The following is a 16546-nucleotide window of genomic DNA, read 5'->3' as shown; positions in this document are numbered from 1 at the left end:
CCCTGAAGATACTCCAAAGGGCAGTAACATGAGAGTAACCGATTCACTCACAGAAATCAGGCCACGAGAAGGATTTCTCCACCTGCATCAGTGTTTTTCTCCTGAATATTCTTTTTTTTTAATATATATATTTTAAAGATTTTTATTTATTTATTTGAGAGAGAGAGAGATAGCGAGAGCAGGAACACAAGCAGGGGGAGTGGGAGAGGGAGAAGCAGGCTTCCCGCCGAGCAGGGAGCCCGATGTGGGGCTCGATCCCAGGACCCTGGGATCATGACCTGAGCCGAAGGCAGACGCTTAACGACTAAGCCACCCAGGCGCCCTCTCCTGAATATTCTTAATTGCTTCAGAGTTAGCTCTATGACTTTCTATTCCTAAAGACTTTTGAAATAGTCAAAAGGCGTGGTTTTTTTTGTTTGTTTGTTTTCTTTTGTCCTTGAATATATAATATGATCAAGTACAGAATAGGTATTAATATTCTCCTAGAGAAAAACAACTTTTACAAATCCACAAGTGTTTGGCCAGTCATGAGGAGTAAGAATATATTAACTGAAGCTAGATTCCATGCCTCTATTGTTATATGAAAATGTTGGGTTTTAAAAATCCAGTTAGAAATTAGAGACCCTGTGAAATTCTTGCAGAACTGATGAAATTTAACTCTTATTTTTAGTATCAATTCATGATTTTGTATTAAAGTCAAGAGATTACTTTTAAAAGACGATTGTAACATACGTTATAATTTATAAGAACTTAAAGAGTGTGCAGTCTTTCTTGTTTTCTGTATAAGCTCCAGTTCTCTATCCGAGGAATCATAAACTAGCTTTAAAAATTATCTTATTTTTATTTATCTGCCATAAAAATCTTTGCCTTGTCCATACTACATAACCAAACCTCCCTGAGAACAGGTACTTCAGAGATTTCTGCCCAAAACGTCTCTTCTAACCAACCTGCTACAGTGCCAGGTAATCTCTTATTAGAATAATAAGAGATTAGAATAATAATCTAATCATTGCTGGTTTCTTGACTCAGGCGGCCTCGAGTGTCCTCCACAGAGATGAACAAGAAAATGGTCGGCCGAAAACTGATCAGACTGTCTCAGCTCAAGGAAAAGATGGCAAGTGAGAAGCTAGAAGAAGTAGACTGGGTGACTTTTGGGGTTATATTGAAGAAAATCACTCCACAGAGTTGTAATAGTGTAAGCTATCTTACTGATTTCTTAGCTGCTCCATCACAAGCTGACTGTGGGTGCTCGTGTTCTTGATTTCTCTACCTTAAGCCCATCAGTATTTTATTTTGAGAAAGCTGCTAGTAAATTCGCAGATTGCCTCGCCATCATTGGATTGCTATCTGAAGGTTAAATTTGTAAAGAATGCCCTACTTACAGAAGACCTGGTTGTATAGAGTCCTTGGGCTTTTCACTGTATTATTCCTGCTGCATTTCACTTGTCATTGTTTTGGGGGTACATGTGGTGGTCCCTGTGACACTACCATCCCGACTGTGTGGGAGAGGCCGAGTTCCCAGATCCTCGGGAGAGCTTGCCTAGAAGGAAGAGGTCGTCAGTCTCAGAAATTCTGAAATTGCAGAGCTGTCCAGCACAGTGGATCTTACAAAAGATGTAATAGGTTTTAAAATCGCACTTGACCGAGGTAACAAGAAGATGACTTGGTGGCCTGGCAAGTCAGAAAACCTGGGTCCTGAGCCTCATTCTCCTTAGCTATGTGAGCTTAGGTTGACCTTTAATCTTTAAGGACTTCCATTTCCTTCTTTGTAAAGGGAAGAAATTGGCTTTTGGTTATATCAGAATTCTCTCCCAGTAAATACTATGCTTAAGCATGCTCAATCCTGATTTCTTTCTCTAATTGAGATCTTGGTCAACCTGAGATTGTTCTGTGGGTCCTGATCTAGCCCTCTGACAGTCAAGGTGAACATGAACATGTCTGGTTCATTTGATTAAGTTCTTAACTATGTCACAAGGGGCTATAATGACATTGAAATAATATGTGTGAAATTTTATCTGAACCCTTCCAAGAAAGGCTTTGTACAAATGCATGGAAGTGTAGTTATAACACTTGAATCCAGTCAATAATTCACCATAACCTATAACCACACCTGTCCTGGGATGCCTGTGTGAAATAGCTTGATTCAATATTCAAATTATTTTGTTTAAAGAAAAAAAGAAACTGTGAAAGTGGAAGTTTTTATATAAATGGTTAACATTTTGAGTTGCATTTTTTCAGATATATAATACTTCTGAAATTTTACAGTTAAACATAACCTGTTGTCTTTAAATGATGCTTTTGTTTTTCTTCTAAGCTAGGCAAAGATTGACTAGCACAGAGCTGACACCTTTTTATTAATATTAATAATATAATTAATTAGTGATAAATAATAGATCCACTAAATTTATATCAGTAAATTATTAAATGGTAGTGCCACAACTTCCACTGATCCTTTTAATATTCTGTGTGTGTGTGTGTAGTTACAAAGGCCATGCTATCTCATTGACTATTAGACCTGAGAATTAGAGACTTCACTAACGTTTTTGCTACTGGTTTGCCTTACTTCACCTTCATTTCTAAAATGAGAAAGGTAATAAATACTAAAGCCTAGAGAGAGAATTAATTTATAATGAGCAGACCACATTCTCAAGATTATGTAGTCAAGGTGGTTTATATATGTTTCCGCAGTAGAGCACTTGAACCATAAATGGAGATAGTAGAGCCCATTGTGCAAAATTTATTAAAAATAAGAATAAATATTTGTTCCAGGGGAAAACATTTAGTATCTGGCAACTGAATGATCTCCGTGACCTGACACGGTATGTGTCATTGTTCTTGTTTGGAGAAGTTCACAAAAAACTCTGGAAGACTGAACAGGGTACTGTCATAGGGCTGCTCAACGCTAACCCCATGAAGCCCAAGGATGGTTCAGAGGAGGTAAGAATCTGTTTCCATGGTTGGTTGGTTGGTTCCTTTCTTTCCTTCTTTTCCGTCTTCCTTTCTTTCCTTCTTTCTTTCCTTCCTTCCTTCCATCCATCTGTCTTTCTGTCCTTTCCTTCTTTCTTTCCTGCTGTCTTTCTTTCTTTCCTCCTCCCTCCCTTCCTCCTTTCCTTCCTTTCTTGTCTTCACAGCTTGGCCAAGTTCTATCAAAAACTGGTCTACCTCCAGATACTGAATCATGTTTTTATGTATCTCCACTAATCTGATTTTTTGTTTGTTCCTCACCCACCAATGTTCTGAATTTCCCCCTACTCTTAAATGTTTCATAACAGCTTCTTTCATTAAATCTTTCCACATTAGTTCCAAGTTTCCTGGAGTGTTTTGAACTGTTCTGCTCAGGTTTCCTTAAATCTCTTTCATCGGTCTCCATTGGCGGCATCAAGCAGGCAGGATTTTCTGGTTGACGGGACTTTGCTCTGTTAGTTGTACAGCGATACCTGCAACTTAGAATCAGAGTGATTTCATCTTCTCAAGCAGCAGTAGAGTTTTCCCTGCTGTTGCAGACTGAGATCTGTGAGAGGCAAAGTTATTTCTTTTCTTCTTTCCCCAGAGAATGGCAGCAAATCTTCATCAGTTGGTTCAAATGTGTTTGGCTACAAGTAACAGAAAAACTTCTCTACAGGTTGTTTTTTGTTTTGTTTTGTTTTAAGATTTATTTATTTATTTTAAAGAGAGAGAGAGAGAGGGCACTAGCAGGAGGGGCAGAGGGAGAGAGAATCTTAACTGGAGATGGATGTGGGGCTCAAGCTCATGACCCTGAGATCACAACCTGAGCTGAAACCAAGAGTCGGGTGCTTAACCGACTGCACCACGCAGGTGCCCCACACTACAGTTTGTTTTAATGGTAAACATTGGGGTTTGTTTTTCTTACATAATAAATAATCCCAACATAGGCAGTGTAGTGATGTCAGGGCCAGTGTCTGTGAGCCTCTCAGCCTTCTCCTCTTCGTCACTGGATGGCTTTGAAGCTCTTGCCCTCACATCACCATTCAAGGCAGGAGTGAGCCAACCCCACCCTGTCTGCTTTTGTTGGGAACTCCTGTGTCAGTTTCCTTGGCCAGAACACAGTCCCATGACCATTGCTAGCTTTAAGGGATGCTGGAAAAATGAACAGGATTCGTCACCTGAGGCTGAGTGTTGGCCAGCCCGAATGAAACTCAGATTCTATAGCAGAGACGTAGGAGACAATGGATACTGGGTGGAGAGTTGAACATGTCTTCTATGCCTCCCATTCCTAAAGCTGTTTCGTAGGGTCCTGGCTTCTAATTCCTGTAGACTGCTAAAGCCTTGCTAACTCCCACCAACCAAACTCTTACTCATTCTTGCTGATGAAAGGCCACACCTTTGTCAGCTTTTAACTCCCACACTGTGTCTTCTCTGCAGGTATGTTTGTCTATTGATCATCCTCAGAAGATTTTAATCATGGGTGAAGCTCTTGACCTGGGAACCTGTAAAGCAAAGAAGAAGAATGGACAGCCGTGTACACAGACTGTTAATTTGGTTGGTTTCTGTTCTTTTGGGATGGTTTCTGCTGAGGACGGGATCTAATGGGAATAGATTGTAGATAGCTTAGCAGTAAAACAGTCAATTTGGAACAGTTTCCTACATAACAGGAAGCACCAAAGTAAGAAAATCTAGTGTGTGGTTAGTAACTTATAGTTTGAAAAACTGAGGACAAGGGAATGATTTAACCTCTCAGGAAGGTGATCTTTTATTACCAACTGACTAGGAGGTATAAGGAAGATGGAATTTTAGTTGCCCTCAATTCTGAGCAGTGCCAGAGATCAAACACTATGATGAAATGCACTGAAAACCTTATTTTAGTCTCTGAACTCCAACATGTATTTTCTTAGAGCTTTTTAAAACATAATAGTCATAATAACTTGAGCTATAATGCACATACCATACACTTCACTCTTTTAAAGTGTACAGTTCAGTAGTTTTAATACTGAGGTGTGCAACCATCAATGACTACGTAATTTCAGACTCCTCCCACCCCAAAAAACCCCATACTCACTAGCAGTCACCCCCCATTACCCTCTCCTCTCAGCCCCTGGTAAGGACTACTCTGCTATTTGCCTGTATGGATTTGCCTCTGGACATTTCATATAATGGAAATTGTGTCTGGTTTTCACTTAGCATGATGTTTTTGAGATTCATTCATGTTGTGTGCATCAGTACTTCATTCCTTTTTGTGGCTGAATAATATTCCATTGTATGGATAGACCTGTTTTGTTCATTCATTAGTCAGTGGGCATATTATGAATACTGCTACAAGCATTCTTGTACAGGTTATTATGTGGATGGATGAATGTTTCCAGTTTCCTTGGGTATATAACCTGGAATTTCTGGGTTGCACGGTAACCCCATGTTTCAGCTTTTGAGGAGCAAGCAGACTGGCTTCCAAAGTGTCTTTTACATTCTCACCAGCAAAGAGGAGGGTTCCATTTTCCACATCTCGGCCAGCACTTGTTTTTGTCTCTTGCCGATGACAGCCATCCTAGTGGATGTGAAGTGGAGCTACTTAGAGCTCTTTGAACAGATTAAATGGCAAGTTTCGGTTTCATCTCCTTTTAATTCCCTCATTCCTGCCTAACAGATGAGCTAGTGAGCAGGAAATAGCAGGAGGGAAATAGCTGGGAAAAGAGGTCTCAGCAGGAAGTGCCTGACAGATCTCCACATAGCAATGCTGTCATTAAAACCCCATTGTTGCTGCATCTAAGGGAATTTCAGGGTAGTCACTGCATAGCTGCACTTGAGGAATGGCCTTGGAGCTCAATAGGAGGGGCTCTGTACTCAATAGCACCCCTGAAGCTGGGAGTAAGGAACAGTGTTTATTGACATTGTCGCCCTAGTCCTGATGCAGCTGCTCTTTTGCAGAATGACTGTGAGTACTGTCAGTACCACATCCAGGCCCAGTACAAGAAGCTCAGCGCCAGGCGATCCGACCTGCAGTCCACCTTCTCCGGAGGACGAATTCCAAAGAGGTTTACCCGCAAAGGCACCAGCCTAAGAGAACGGCTGTGTCGGGATGATTTTTACTATGGAGGGGTTTCTTCTGCATCCTATGCAGCCTCAATGTAAGACATTCTCCGGGGCTTCTTTTGGGACAGGGATCTTGCTTCTCTCCTTATGAGAATAAACCCAATGGTTGTACTTTTCTGTGATGGTCCTAAAGGACTTGTACAGGTTTTATCTTTCGTAAACTCACAGTCTGAAACAAGGTAAACAAGGACCTCCTTTATTCCCAGGTAGAGAGGAAAACACAGGAGGGGGGAACATTAAGTTGTGTCATGATGGTCTTTAACATAGAGCCCACACTGCTTCTTTGGCTTCTATGTAAATAGTGCAACTTTGTCAGGGGTGACTGTATGGCCGTTAAAAGTATGTTAATCCCAGTGTTGTCATCCTTTAAGTCATTTTCCTCATGACTTACAGTGAGGTGGCAGACCTCTTGGAACCCACATTTAACTCAGTGAATTAATAGCAGTGAAGCCTTAAATAGGAGTGGGATGCTGCTGAGGCAGACATTCATGGCCTCTCTTCTGGGGATCTCAGGCCCTCTATAGAGTCCCCGAAGTGGGTGATCAATGCCCTTGTCACCGGAGGGAAGAAAGTACATCTGAGGACATGGCTGGTTCAGGACCTGTTACAAAGGAGCTACCACTGGTCCAAGAACAAAACATTTCTTTCCCAGGCTAACAAATTGGGCAAGAGGACTTTCACCTCCTGCCTAACTTGTCATATTGAGCACATTTTTAAGATTTAAAATAATGCCTGTATTTTTCCAGACTGCAAAAAGCAATACTCCTGCATTATAAAAACATATCTGTATGTATACAGTTCAGTCAAAAGGAGACTGTAAAAACTAGGTGTAATCCCACTACCAAGTAATCGTTAGTTCCTTGCTATCTCTTGAACACAACGTGCACACACATGCACACAAACACACACACACACAGCTGTATATGCTTTTAGATGTTTTTTTCCCATATGTATAAATTTCCAGTAAGATAAAATGAGATCATACTAGATCTATACTTTGCAACTCCCCCCTCCCCATAAAATAATTAATGCTTTCCTTATCGAATATGCACTTACGGCATTATTTTTAGTGGCCACATAGTCTTTTTTTACATGGTTCTGTGATAAAACCATTCCCTATGGTATTTCTAACTTATAACATTGCAAACAATATTTTAGCCCATTAATATTCTAAGTTTTTGCCTAGTCCTTAATTTCTTTAAGATAAATTCCTAGACTACTTGATCAAACTGGGGTATATTTTTTATTTCTTTTGCCATATTGCTTTTCCAGAATGGCTTCCACCAAATTGGCAGGTTGCCTGACATAATGCATTCACCAGCTATGCTGTAGGATCGTGGTATTAAAGTTTCCTTATACAGTGCTTTGAGAAACTTTGACAGATTGTAATAAATGAATACTTCTGTGCCTTTACCTCATCAGAGCATTGAATTTTAGTGACTTTCCTTTTGGGGGGGTGACTCCTGTCATTTCAGTGCAGCCGCTGTTGCTCCTAAAAAGAAGATTCAAACCACTCTGACTAATCTGGTTGTTAAGGGGACAGACTTGATCATTCAGGAAACCCAACAAAAACTTGGTAACTTTGTTTTTCGATACCATATTTCTTTCTGCAGCTTAAATATGTAGTCTTTAGGATTGAAAATGGTCACAGTTGTTCATGCCCTAAGTTGTAACTATCCACTCTTCACTATAGTTAGTGAGTGATGTGGCCTAAGCACATCAGCCTGCTTGGCAGCATCTTAAGGAAAAACAGCATATTAATCATGGCTGAGTCTTTGCGTCAGTACTTTGTAAATTTTCTTGATGTATCTGCTCTAATTCTTAATGTCCAGCATGAGAATCGGCAGTATCAAGTTCCTGGTCAAACCCATGAGTTACCTTCTCGTTAAAACAGGTCTAAGTCAAAGAATGGCACCTCTGCCCTTCTCACTTGGGGCTTTGTCCATAACAGTGGTGAGGGCCTAGCACAGACCCTACCCATAGCAAACATTCCAGACAGTGTAGGAAATGACCCTACAGACACTGGTGTTCTAATTTTTTTTTTTTTTTTAAGATTTTATTTATTTATTTGACAGACAGAGCACAAGCAGGGGGAGTGGGAGAGGGAGAAGCAAGCTCTCTGCTGAGCAGGGAGCCCGATGTGGGGCTCGATCCCAGGACCCTGGGATCATGACCTGAGCCGAAGGCAGATGCTTAACGACTGAGCCACCCAGGTGCCCCTAGACACTGGTGTTCTAATCATCACTTGAAACAAGATCTTTGTCATGCCTTTGCAGTCCTGCGAATCTACGAGAGGCTAAGGATTCTTATTTTTCTCTTGGCATTCCATCTACTTCATTTACAAATGACTAAGTTGTGAATGCAGAGCTTTAAAAGTGATGCCACATAATCTCAAACTGCCAGAACTTTGAGTCCTCTAAAGCTGATGTTTGTATATTCCAGGAATACCCCAGAAGAGCTTGTCTTGCTCTGAGGAATTTAGGGGACTGATGGATTTGCCTACGTTTGGAGCCAGAAACTTAAAACAACATTTAGCCAAAGCCAGGTTATCAGGTAGAGTCCGCCTTCCCCTGCTCTGGCCCCATGTCTGTGTTCCCGTGGCCCCTTGGAGCCCCTCAGTCTGTGGTTTGTTTCAGGGGTGACGGGGAGCCTGAAACCCACTTTCCAGGCTATTTCAGCATCAGCCCTCTTGAAGCAGCAGAAGCAGCATGTGCTGGAGATGAGGAAGAAGAGGTCAGAAGAAATGCAGAAACGGTAAGAAGAACGGTTCGATATACCCTATTTGGATAGCTCATCTCAGGGGTCCTCCTGTCTTAGTGGATTTAAGGGATCAGAATGTCTTACTGGATTTCCAAAATGTGCCTTTAGTATTTGGATGGTTGGCTACCTTTTCAACTTTGAAAGTTCAAAAGTGATTTTACCATAACCTAAGGAGATAGCCTTTCTAGTTCTGTATTTCTGACACATGATCGTGAATCTGAGACTAGGTGGGGCAGGTTACAGTAATTAGCACTCCGAGGAAGAAGAGAAAGAAGGAACACTTGAGGAGGGGATTGTGAAAGGGGAAAGCGCGTGTTGACCTGTTTCCTCTCATTTCTTATTTCTACCACAATTTGTTTTTTAATTACTGGCTAGGCCAGTGAGTAGATTTTGCAGTTTTTCAGGTAAATGGTAAAAATGAGGCAGTGAAAGTGGAGTCATTGTAGAGGCAAAAACAAGTGGAAAATGGTGCAGAAGGTAGATGAATCAAAGATTCATAACTCAAGTTATCAGAATAGTGGTAAGAGTAACAGTTTATAGATGCTTAACATGTACAGAGCATGCTATGCACCGCATACATACAACGTCTCATTTGGGCCTTACCATTATCTGTGAGGTGCTGTTATCCTTGTTGTATGAGTCACGTAACTGAGCGCCAGAGAGCTGGTTGGTGATGGGGCCCAGGTTTGGACTCATACCTGTTCTGCCCCTGTTAAAACAGTTAACGCTGTCCCAAATCTGGGCCACTGAAAGGTAGATGGTTCAATAAACGGGAAAGTCAACTTTAAGCCACCAGGAAATTCTCTGGAAAAATCCAGAACATAGATTTGGCCTCAGGCAGGTGAATTTGAGGTGCTGATGGAATATCTCTGGAGGCATTCTTCATGTGGCTACAGATGATATAAATAGATAGATGGAGTTCTGGCCTTGTGTGAAATAGAGGGCACCTGCCCATTGAAAGGTATTACAGTTGGAAGTTTTTCATAATTTTGCTGGCCAAATAAAACATCTCTTTGGGCAGGTCTCACAGGCAGGTTGCAGGAGTGGGCATGTGGTAGTGAAAAGAATCCTGGCCTGGGGTTACCTGGTACTAATCCTCAGCCTGTCACTTACGGGCAGTAGGGTTTTGGGTTCAATTTCTTCACCTATAAGATGAAAGTTCTGGACTAAATAGTTTGTGGCGACTGTTGTTTTTCAATAGCCCTTAAGACTATTTACAAAATGAATCACCATGTGGATTATAGTGTCTTTCTGTGAAGGACTTTCAAACGTATCCTGTGTGTTATCGCTCCCCAGTAAACTAAAATACAGAGAAATTCCGTGAGTTCCTGAAGGTCCTAGCTAACCAGCTAGGAATACAGCGCACAGCTCCCTTTCAGGGCTGTGTTCTATAGAGAGACACCACTAGAAACCGGTTGGCAAAAATAGTAATCATGTTCTAAATTGGTAAAATAGTGAGAGCTTATCAATGAATAATCAGTTAACCGGAGTTAGCAAAGCCAGCATGTTCTCAGTGTGTGCTAATCTGAATTCTTGACCAAGGAGGGGCAACTACTTTACTAACCACTACTTACCAGCTGGTGGCCTTGCCTGCAGTGTCCCAGTCTGCATATTTTGTGACTGCATATTTCTTTAAAGATTTCTCCAAAGCTCAAATGGGGTTGAGAGCCCAGCTGTGCCACCCTCTTCTCAACGGGCCCCTTCTCAGTCTCTGCAAATGGGGGCTGCGTTGCCCGGCCTAGAAGGAACGCCAGCCACACAGATACCCAAGCTTGGGCGAGGCATCTCAGAAGGAGATGATGTTCTCTTTTTTGATGAGTCGCCACCACCAAGACCAAAACTGAGTGCTTTAGCAGAAGCCAAAAAGGTAAGTGGTATCTATTTTCAACATTTGAATTTGCATTCTGTAGGACATACCTGGAGTTGCAAACTTTATATGTCTATGATCAGGAAAGACCGTAATAACTATTTATTGATCATGATAATTAGAGTCAAAGGAATTTCAAGTGATGATGGTATCAACATAATGCCATTGATTTAATCCAAGAATGTTACCCATTCTCAACACTGTTCCTTGTGAGGCTGAGGGAGATGGCCTAAACGCTGGCCGGCCTGAGGGAAGCAAATTCTGGGAATTGTTAAGGCAAGACTGTAAAATGGTGGTTGAAAGAATCCTTCTTTAAAAGAAATCTTACACAGGAGCTAAGTTGCTCTGATTGACGTAGGAGTTGGGAGTGCTCAGAACCCCACCCCACCCCACCCCTTCCTGAGTCACCCTGAGCCGTGACGAGAGCCTGTCTTCTCTTTGTTCTCATTAGCCGCTATCACCGCATGAAGGGCAAAGGCTAGTCATAAGGCAAAGCTGCACCTGCAGTAATGATAGTGACAACAGTTGCACATGTGATCTCAGGGTCATGAGTTCAAGCCCCACGTCGGGTGTAGAGATTACTGAAATAATAAACTGTAAAACAAAACAATTGCACATGTACCCGTGATATATACACACATGTTGTTTACTCCATATAGGTTTGTGCTTTGCACGCATTCTCTCTTTGCGTCCGCACAACCTAGTAAACGGTATCATCTCCATTTTATAAATGTAGAACCTGAAGCTGAAAAATTAAGTAATTTGTGTAAGGTTACAAACTAGTAAGTGGCAGAGCTAGAATCCTATCCTCATTCTGTCTGACTGTAAAACAAACTTCCACAATGTTTATGTGGTTCCTCTGTGGGTCCTAAAGCCCACAGTGTAACTGAACTGTTGAACTTGGTATTTAAATAAGCTGAAACTTTATTAGCTTATAGACCTGTCTCCATGCTTTAAAATTTTAGTAACTGGGTTAATAATGCTAAGCAAAGAGAAGATATGTTTTGCTGATTTATATTTGAGAACAGAATTCATGGTTAAAAACTAGAAAAGGGACATAGGGCTACAGGTAACTGTCTCATCTTTGACTGTTATCTCCTCTTTTTCTAGTTAGCTGCCATAACCAAATTAAGGGCAAAAGGCCAGATTCTTACAAAAACAGACCCAAACAGCATTAAAAAGAAGCAAAAGGACCCCCAGGATGTCCTGGAAGTGAAGGAACGCGTAGAGAACAACACCTTTTCTCCTCAAGGTACTGTGGATTTCAGAGTTAGCAGTGGGAAGTCCGCCGACTGTGAGGAGATGTTCTAAACTATAACCACCATCCCTGATGCCAGAAGTCATTGTCTTACTTAAACTGGCCTCTCTGTACAATACCTAAATAGAATCTCTACAACTGGAACTGACCGTTTTCTATAAGCACATTAAATTGAAATGAAATTATGTACAATCTAAAAACTTCAAAGATTACTCATGGATCTTTGTACAGATACATTAGTATAAAGATTTACTTTGAAAGAAGTAGAATTTCTTTGTTTGCAAATTACCGCTTTTACTTTGAAAACTCTGAAGTTGGCAGTGACATTTTACCATCAATTTATAAAAAGGATTTTTGTTGATGTTACCTATCATCATAGTCCGCTCCTGTCTTAAGGTGGAAGAGATTCTCATCCAGTGGTCAAATCTGCCATCCCCCGTATTGTAGGCCCTACTTCTCCGCTTACTCCTGAGGAGTTTTCCTCTGTTGGTACCTAGTGGGGTAAATGAAATTTGAAGGGCCTGGTGGGCAGAGACGGAAAAAACTGGAGGAAGCTGAGTCCCTGAGGCTCCCTGGCTTCCTGAAATTCCTCTGTGACAGCTGCTGTGTTTCCTTTTTGCTCTAGCTGAAGATGAATTGGAGCCTGCCAGGAAAAGAAGGAGAGAGCAACTTGCCTACCTGGAATCTGAGGAATTTCAGAAAATTCTAAAAGCAAAATCAAAGCACACAGGGATACTCAAAGAGGTAAGAGCTCAAAAGGTCAGAAATGATAGAGATGCCCTCCAGACACGAGGTACTTTGTCATGGGACTAAGAATCTATTTCTTCAGCCTCAACCAAGATGTACTTATATGTCTGAGTTGACTTTGAAGAACAGGAATATTTCTGATAGAATTTAGCTTTGCCTCTGTCCTGGAATTGAAGAATATCATTTATCATTATTTTAATGGACCTCAGTGTTATAATAATGTTGCCACGTAGTTATGGCTTTGAATTGATGTTTAAGCGGTTCATCGCTATAGCTTTCTTTTCTGTCCTGCTATATGGGAAGGGATATTTTTTTTTCCATTCAAGTATTTTTTTTAATTTTTTATTGTTATGTTAATCACCATACATTACATCATTAGTTTTAGATGTAGTGTTCCATGATTCATTGTTTGTGCATAACACCCAGGGCTCCATGCAGAACGTGCCCTCCCTAATACCCATCACCAGGCTAACCCATCCCCCCACCCCCCTCCCCTCTAGAACCCTCAGTTTGTTTTTCAGAGTCCATCATCTCTCATGGTTCGTCTCCCCCTCCGATATCCCCCCTGCTACCTTCTTTTTTTTTTTTTTTCTTAACATATATTGCATTATTTGTTTTAGAGGTACAGATCTGAGATTCATCAGTCTTGCACAATTCACAGTGCTTACCAGAGCACATACCCTCCCCAGTGTCTATCACTCAGTCACCCCATCCCTCCCATCCCACCCCCCACTCCAGCAACCCTCAGTTTGTTTCCTGAGATTAAGAATTCCTCATATCAGTCAGGTCATATGATACATGTCTTTCTCTGTTTGACTTATTTCACTCAGCATAATACCCTCCACTTCTATCCACGTCGTTACAAATGGCAAGATCTCATTCCTTTTGATGGCTGCATAATATTCCATTGTGTATGTATGTATGTATGTATGTATGTATGTATGTATATGTGTGTATATATATATATATATATACATACACACCACATCTTCTTTACCCATTCATCTGTCGATGGACATCTTGGCTCTTTCCACAGTTTGGCTATTGTGGACATTGCTGCTATGAACATCGGGGTGCACATACCCCTTCAGATCCCTACATTTGTATCTTTGGGGTAAATACCCAGTAGTGCAGTTACTGGATCATAGGGTAGCTCTATTTTCAACTTTTTGAGGAACCTCCATACTGTTTTCCAGAGTGGCTGCACCAGCTTGCATTCCCACCAACAGTGTAGGAGGGTTCCCCTTTCTCCGCATCCCCGCCAACATCCATTCAAGTATTTTTATATTGGTATTTCAAATACTGTAAATCAGTAGTTACCAACCCATTGGGGGTAGTTGCTCCCAATACCGTGTATTTTGGATTGCTCCCTTATTCTGAAATAAAATTCTTGGATAATATAAATTACCTAACTACAAATTTCAAGAATATCAATATAATATTCTACGTGTAATGTAAAGAAGAAAAAAGGAAAATGTTTATATTAAAAATATATATTTGATTATGTAAATATGTAGGTACAACTATCCCAGAAGAAATAATGAAGTTGTCAGAGGGTTGGATTAGAAACATAAATGAGGCAAGTAGAAATGAAGGCTCCTTAGGTGTGTTTGATTGGTGACTTAAGTACCATGGGTCTGTTTCTTTGACAGTATGATTTTTTTTTTTTTTTTTTTTTTTTTTAAACAATGAATAATCCTGGGGCGCCTGGGTGGCTCAGTTGTTAAGCGTCTGCCTTCGGCTCAGGTCATGGGATCGAGACCCGCATCGGGCTCCCTGCTCCGCAGGAAGCCTGCTTCTCCCTCTCCCACTGCCCCTGCTTGTGTTCCCTCTCTCTCTGTCAAATAAATAAAAATTAAAAAATCTTTAAACCGTGAATAATCCAGGGAACGATCGAAGACACCAAACTACAGTTGTCCCTCTATATACACAGGAGTTGCCTGGTTGTACTCTTGGTATATTCAATGTATATTTGAACTGTACACAAATACTGTAGGGTTGTATATAAAGCTAGTTAGGTTTGAGGATTATAATTGGGTTTTTCATCCACATGGGTGCCTTCTAGAACAGTCAGAAGAATCCTTTCATATGAAGGGACTGTTCCATGCATTGTGGGTGCAGCCTACCCGGTCCCTGCGAGTAGCAGGGGTAGCAATCATTGGGATGACCAAAAAAAGTGCTCCCACCGGTTTTCACAATGTCTCCATGGGGGCAGTGCTCTGAGTGCTCTGCTCTTTTGATAAACTACTGACTAATGAGACAGTTGTATATCCCACCATTCTACCAGACCTGAAACTTGGCCGGGAGAGAAGCTGGGGCCAACCCTAAGAGGCTGTAGAGCTGAGCTCCTGGCTCTGTGGCCACCAGAGGCCCCGGGCCTTGTGCAGCTGCAATAACTCCCCAGCCGTGACCACCTTCTGCTCTCAATCTCTCTCTGCCCTCACACCTACTCCCTGTTCAAGACAACCAGGGATTGCTCCTGCCAAGTGCTTGGTCTGGCAAATAGACTGGGCTGTCATAAGTGGGGTGCCACTGAATGCCTTCCATAGCCTGAGTCTGTATTGGCACAGGAGAAATAATTCCCTTCTGTTGCACACACTTGACGCGATGATGCTGTTAATAATGTTAGTATTTTCAGTTTGTATTTGGTGTTTTAAAATTTAAATCACCAGATGCTTTCATCCTAGTTTTTGGAAAAATAAGAGCTTATGTCTACTTCTGATCATCTTTTGGTTTACAGTTCCTTGAGCTCTTATCAGGTGTCCTCATAACAGCTTGTCTCTTTGGTTGTTTTTATTATTATTAAATCAGTGCCTGAATACGTGTTGGATTTGGTGCAAGGTCTCTTGTATGCCTTGTCGTTCCAGGCTGAGGCTGAGCTGCAGGAACGTTATTTTGAGCCACTGGTGAAAAAGGAACAAATGGAAGAAAAGATGAGAAGCATCAGAGAAGTGAAATGTCGAGTAGTGACATGCAAGACGGTGAGTATAGGAGATGCTTCTAACCCTGGGCCCAGTTTGGAGCTGTTGTGACCTCTTGTGACTCAGTGGGACATGGAGATACATGGGATATGGGGCCATGTCTTGTGATTGGAGTCCTGCACAGGTCATTTAATTAGGCTGGAAAGCAAGCTGCTCACAACAGCCAAGGACCTGGCTGCCTGCCCACTTGGCCTCCGAGCTCTGGTGGCAGAGCGTTGATGGTGAGATTCTCCTCTCATTTGATCACAGCTCCTGGTTCTGCAGGCAAGCCTTGTCCATTGGACCCAAGTTATTCTTACCTGTCCTTCTCAAGTTTCTAGCACACCCTCAGTCCGTGGTTCACAGTCCCGGGACATAGGTTGAATGATTTCCTTTGGCGTCACATGTTAGGACCAACTACTATTGTCCCTTTCTACTCAGGGCTTAACCTGCTAAATTGAATCTCAAGGCAAAGTATAAATTACATTATTTTTTATATTTGCAGAATTTTTACACTAAGTCTACTAGAAAATGATAAACCCCCTGTCCATCAACACTGATAAAATAGGACCAAAAAATAGTTCTTGCAGAACCGTATCCTTCCATTACCACTCATTTTATCCTCCCTCGCTAATCCCCCTCATAAGCACGTGTAAGAGGAGGAAGAGGCTTAGCTTACCAAGTACAATTTTCTCTGTCTTTATTCCTTTTCAAACCTTACCACTCCTTTACATTTAGGGGACGGCCCTAAATCAGCTGTCACCAGAAGGCAGGGGCTTCCTTGAGAAAGTTGAGAATAAGTAAAGGTTTTACCTCAGACAACAGCTTTTACTCTGACAGAACAGCAAACCTAAGGACATAGCTGGTGTGTTAGTTTCCCATTGCTGTTCAGATAACCACCACCTTGAC

At 41.6% G+C, this 16546-nt stretch overlaps 1 protein-coding gene across 5 annotated transcripts in view; it reads left to right on the top strand.

Annotated features, from left to right (window-relative positions):
* The window catches only part of MCM10 (minichromosome maintenance 10 replication initiation factor), an 83281-nt gene that overhangs the window by 10399 nt on the left and 56336 nt on the right, over positions 1–16546 (top strand). For all 5 annotated transcript variants that reach the window (XM_064592064.1, XM_064592063.1, XM_064592061.1 and 2 more), the window contains exons 7-17: positions 1030–1195; positions 2770–2937; positions 4384–4500; positions 5881–6080; positions 7521–7621; positions 8488–8598; positions 8682–8799; positions 10444–10672; positions 11783–11924; positions 12556–12674; positions 15545–15658. In XM_064592064.1, the coding sequence (XP_064448134.1) occupies positions 1030–1195; positions 2770–2937; positions 4384–4500; positions 5881–6080; positions 7521–7621; positions 8488–8598; positions 8682–8799; positions 10444–10672; positions 11783–11924; positions 12556–12674; positions 15545–15658 (1585 nt within the window). The remainder of the gene's footprint in view (positions 1–1029; positions 1196–2769; positions 2938–4383; positions 4501–5880; positions 6081–7520; positions 7622–8487; positions 8599–8681; positions 8800–10443; positions 10673–11782; positions 11925–12555; positions 12675–15544; positions 15659–16546) is intronic.

Source organism: Mirounga angustirostris, unplaced genomic scaffold, assembly GCF_029215605.1.
Source record: "Mirounga angustirostris isolate CCGP_5_RB_7025 unplaced genomic scaffold, mMirAng1.0.hap1 SCAF_5, whole genome shotgun sequence".
Classification (NCBI taxonomy): domain Eukaryota; kingdom Metazoa; phylum Chordata; class Mammalia; order Carnivora; family Phocidae; genus Mirounga; species Mirounga angustirostris.
This window is presented reverse-complemented; position numbering and strand designations above follow the sequence as displayed.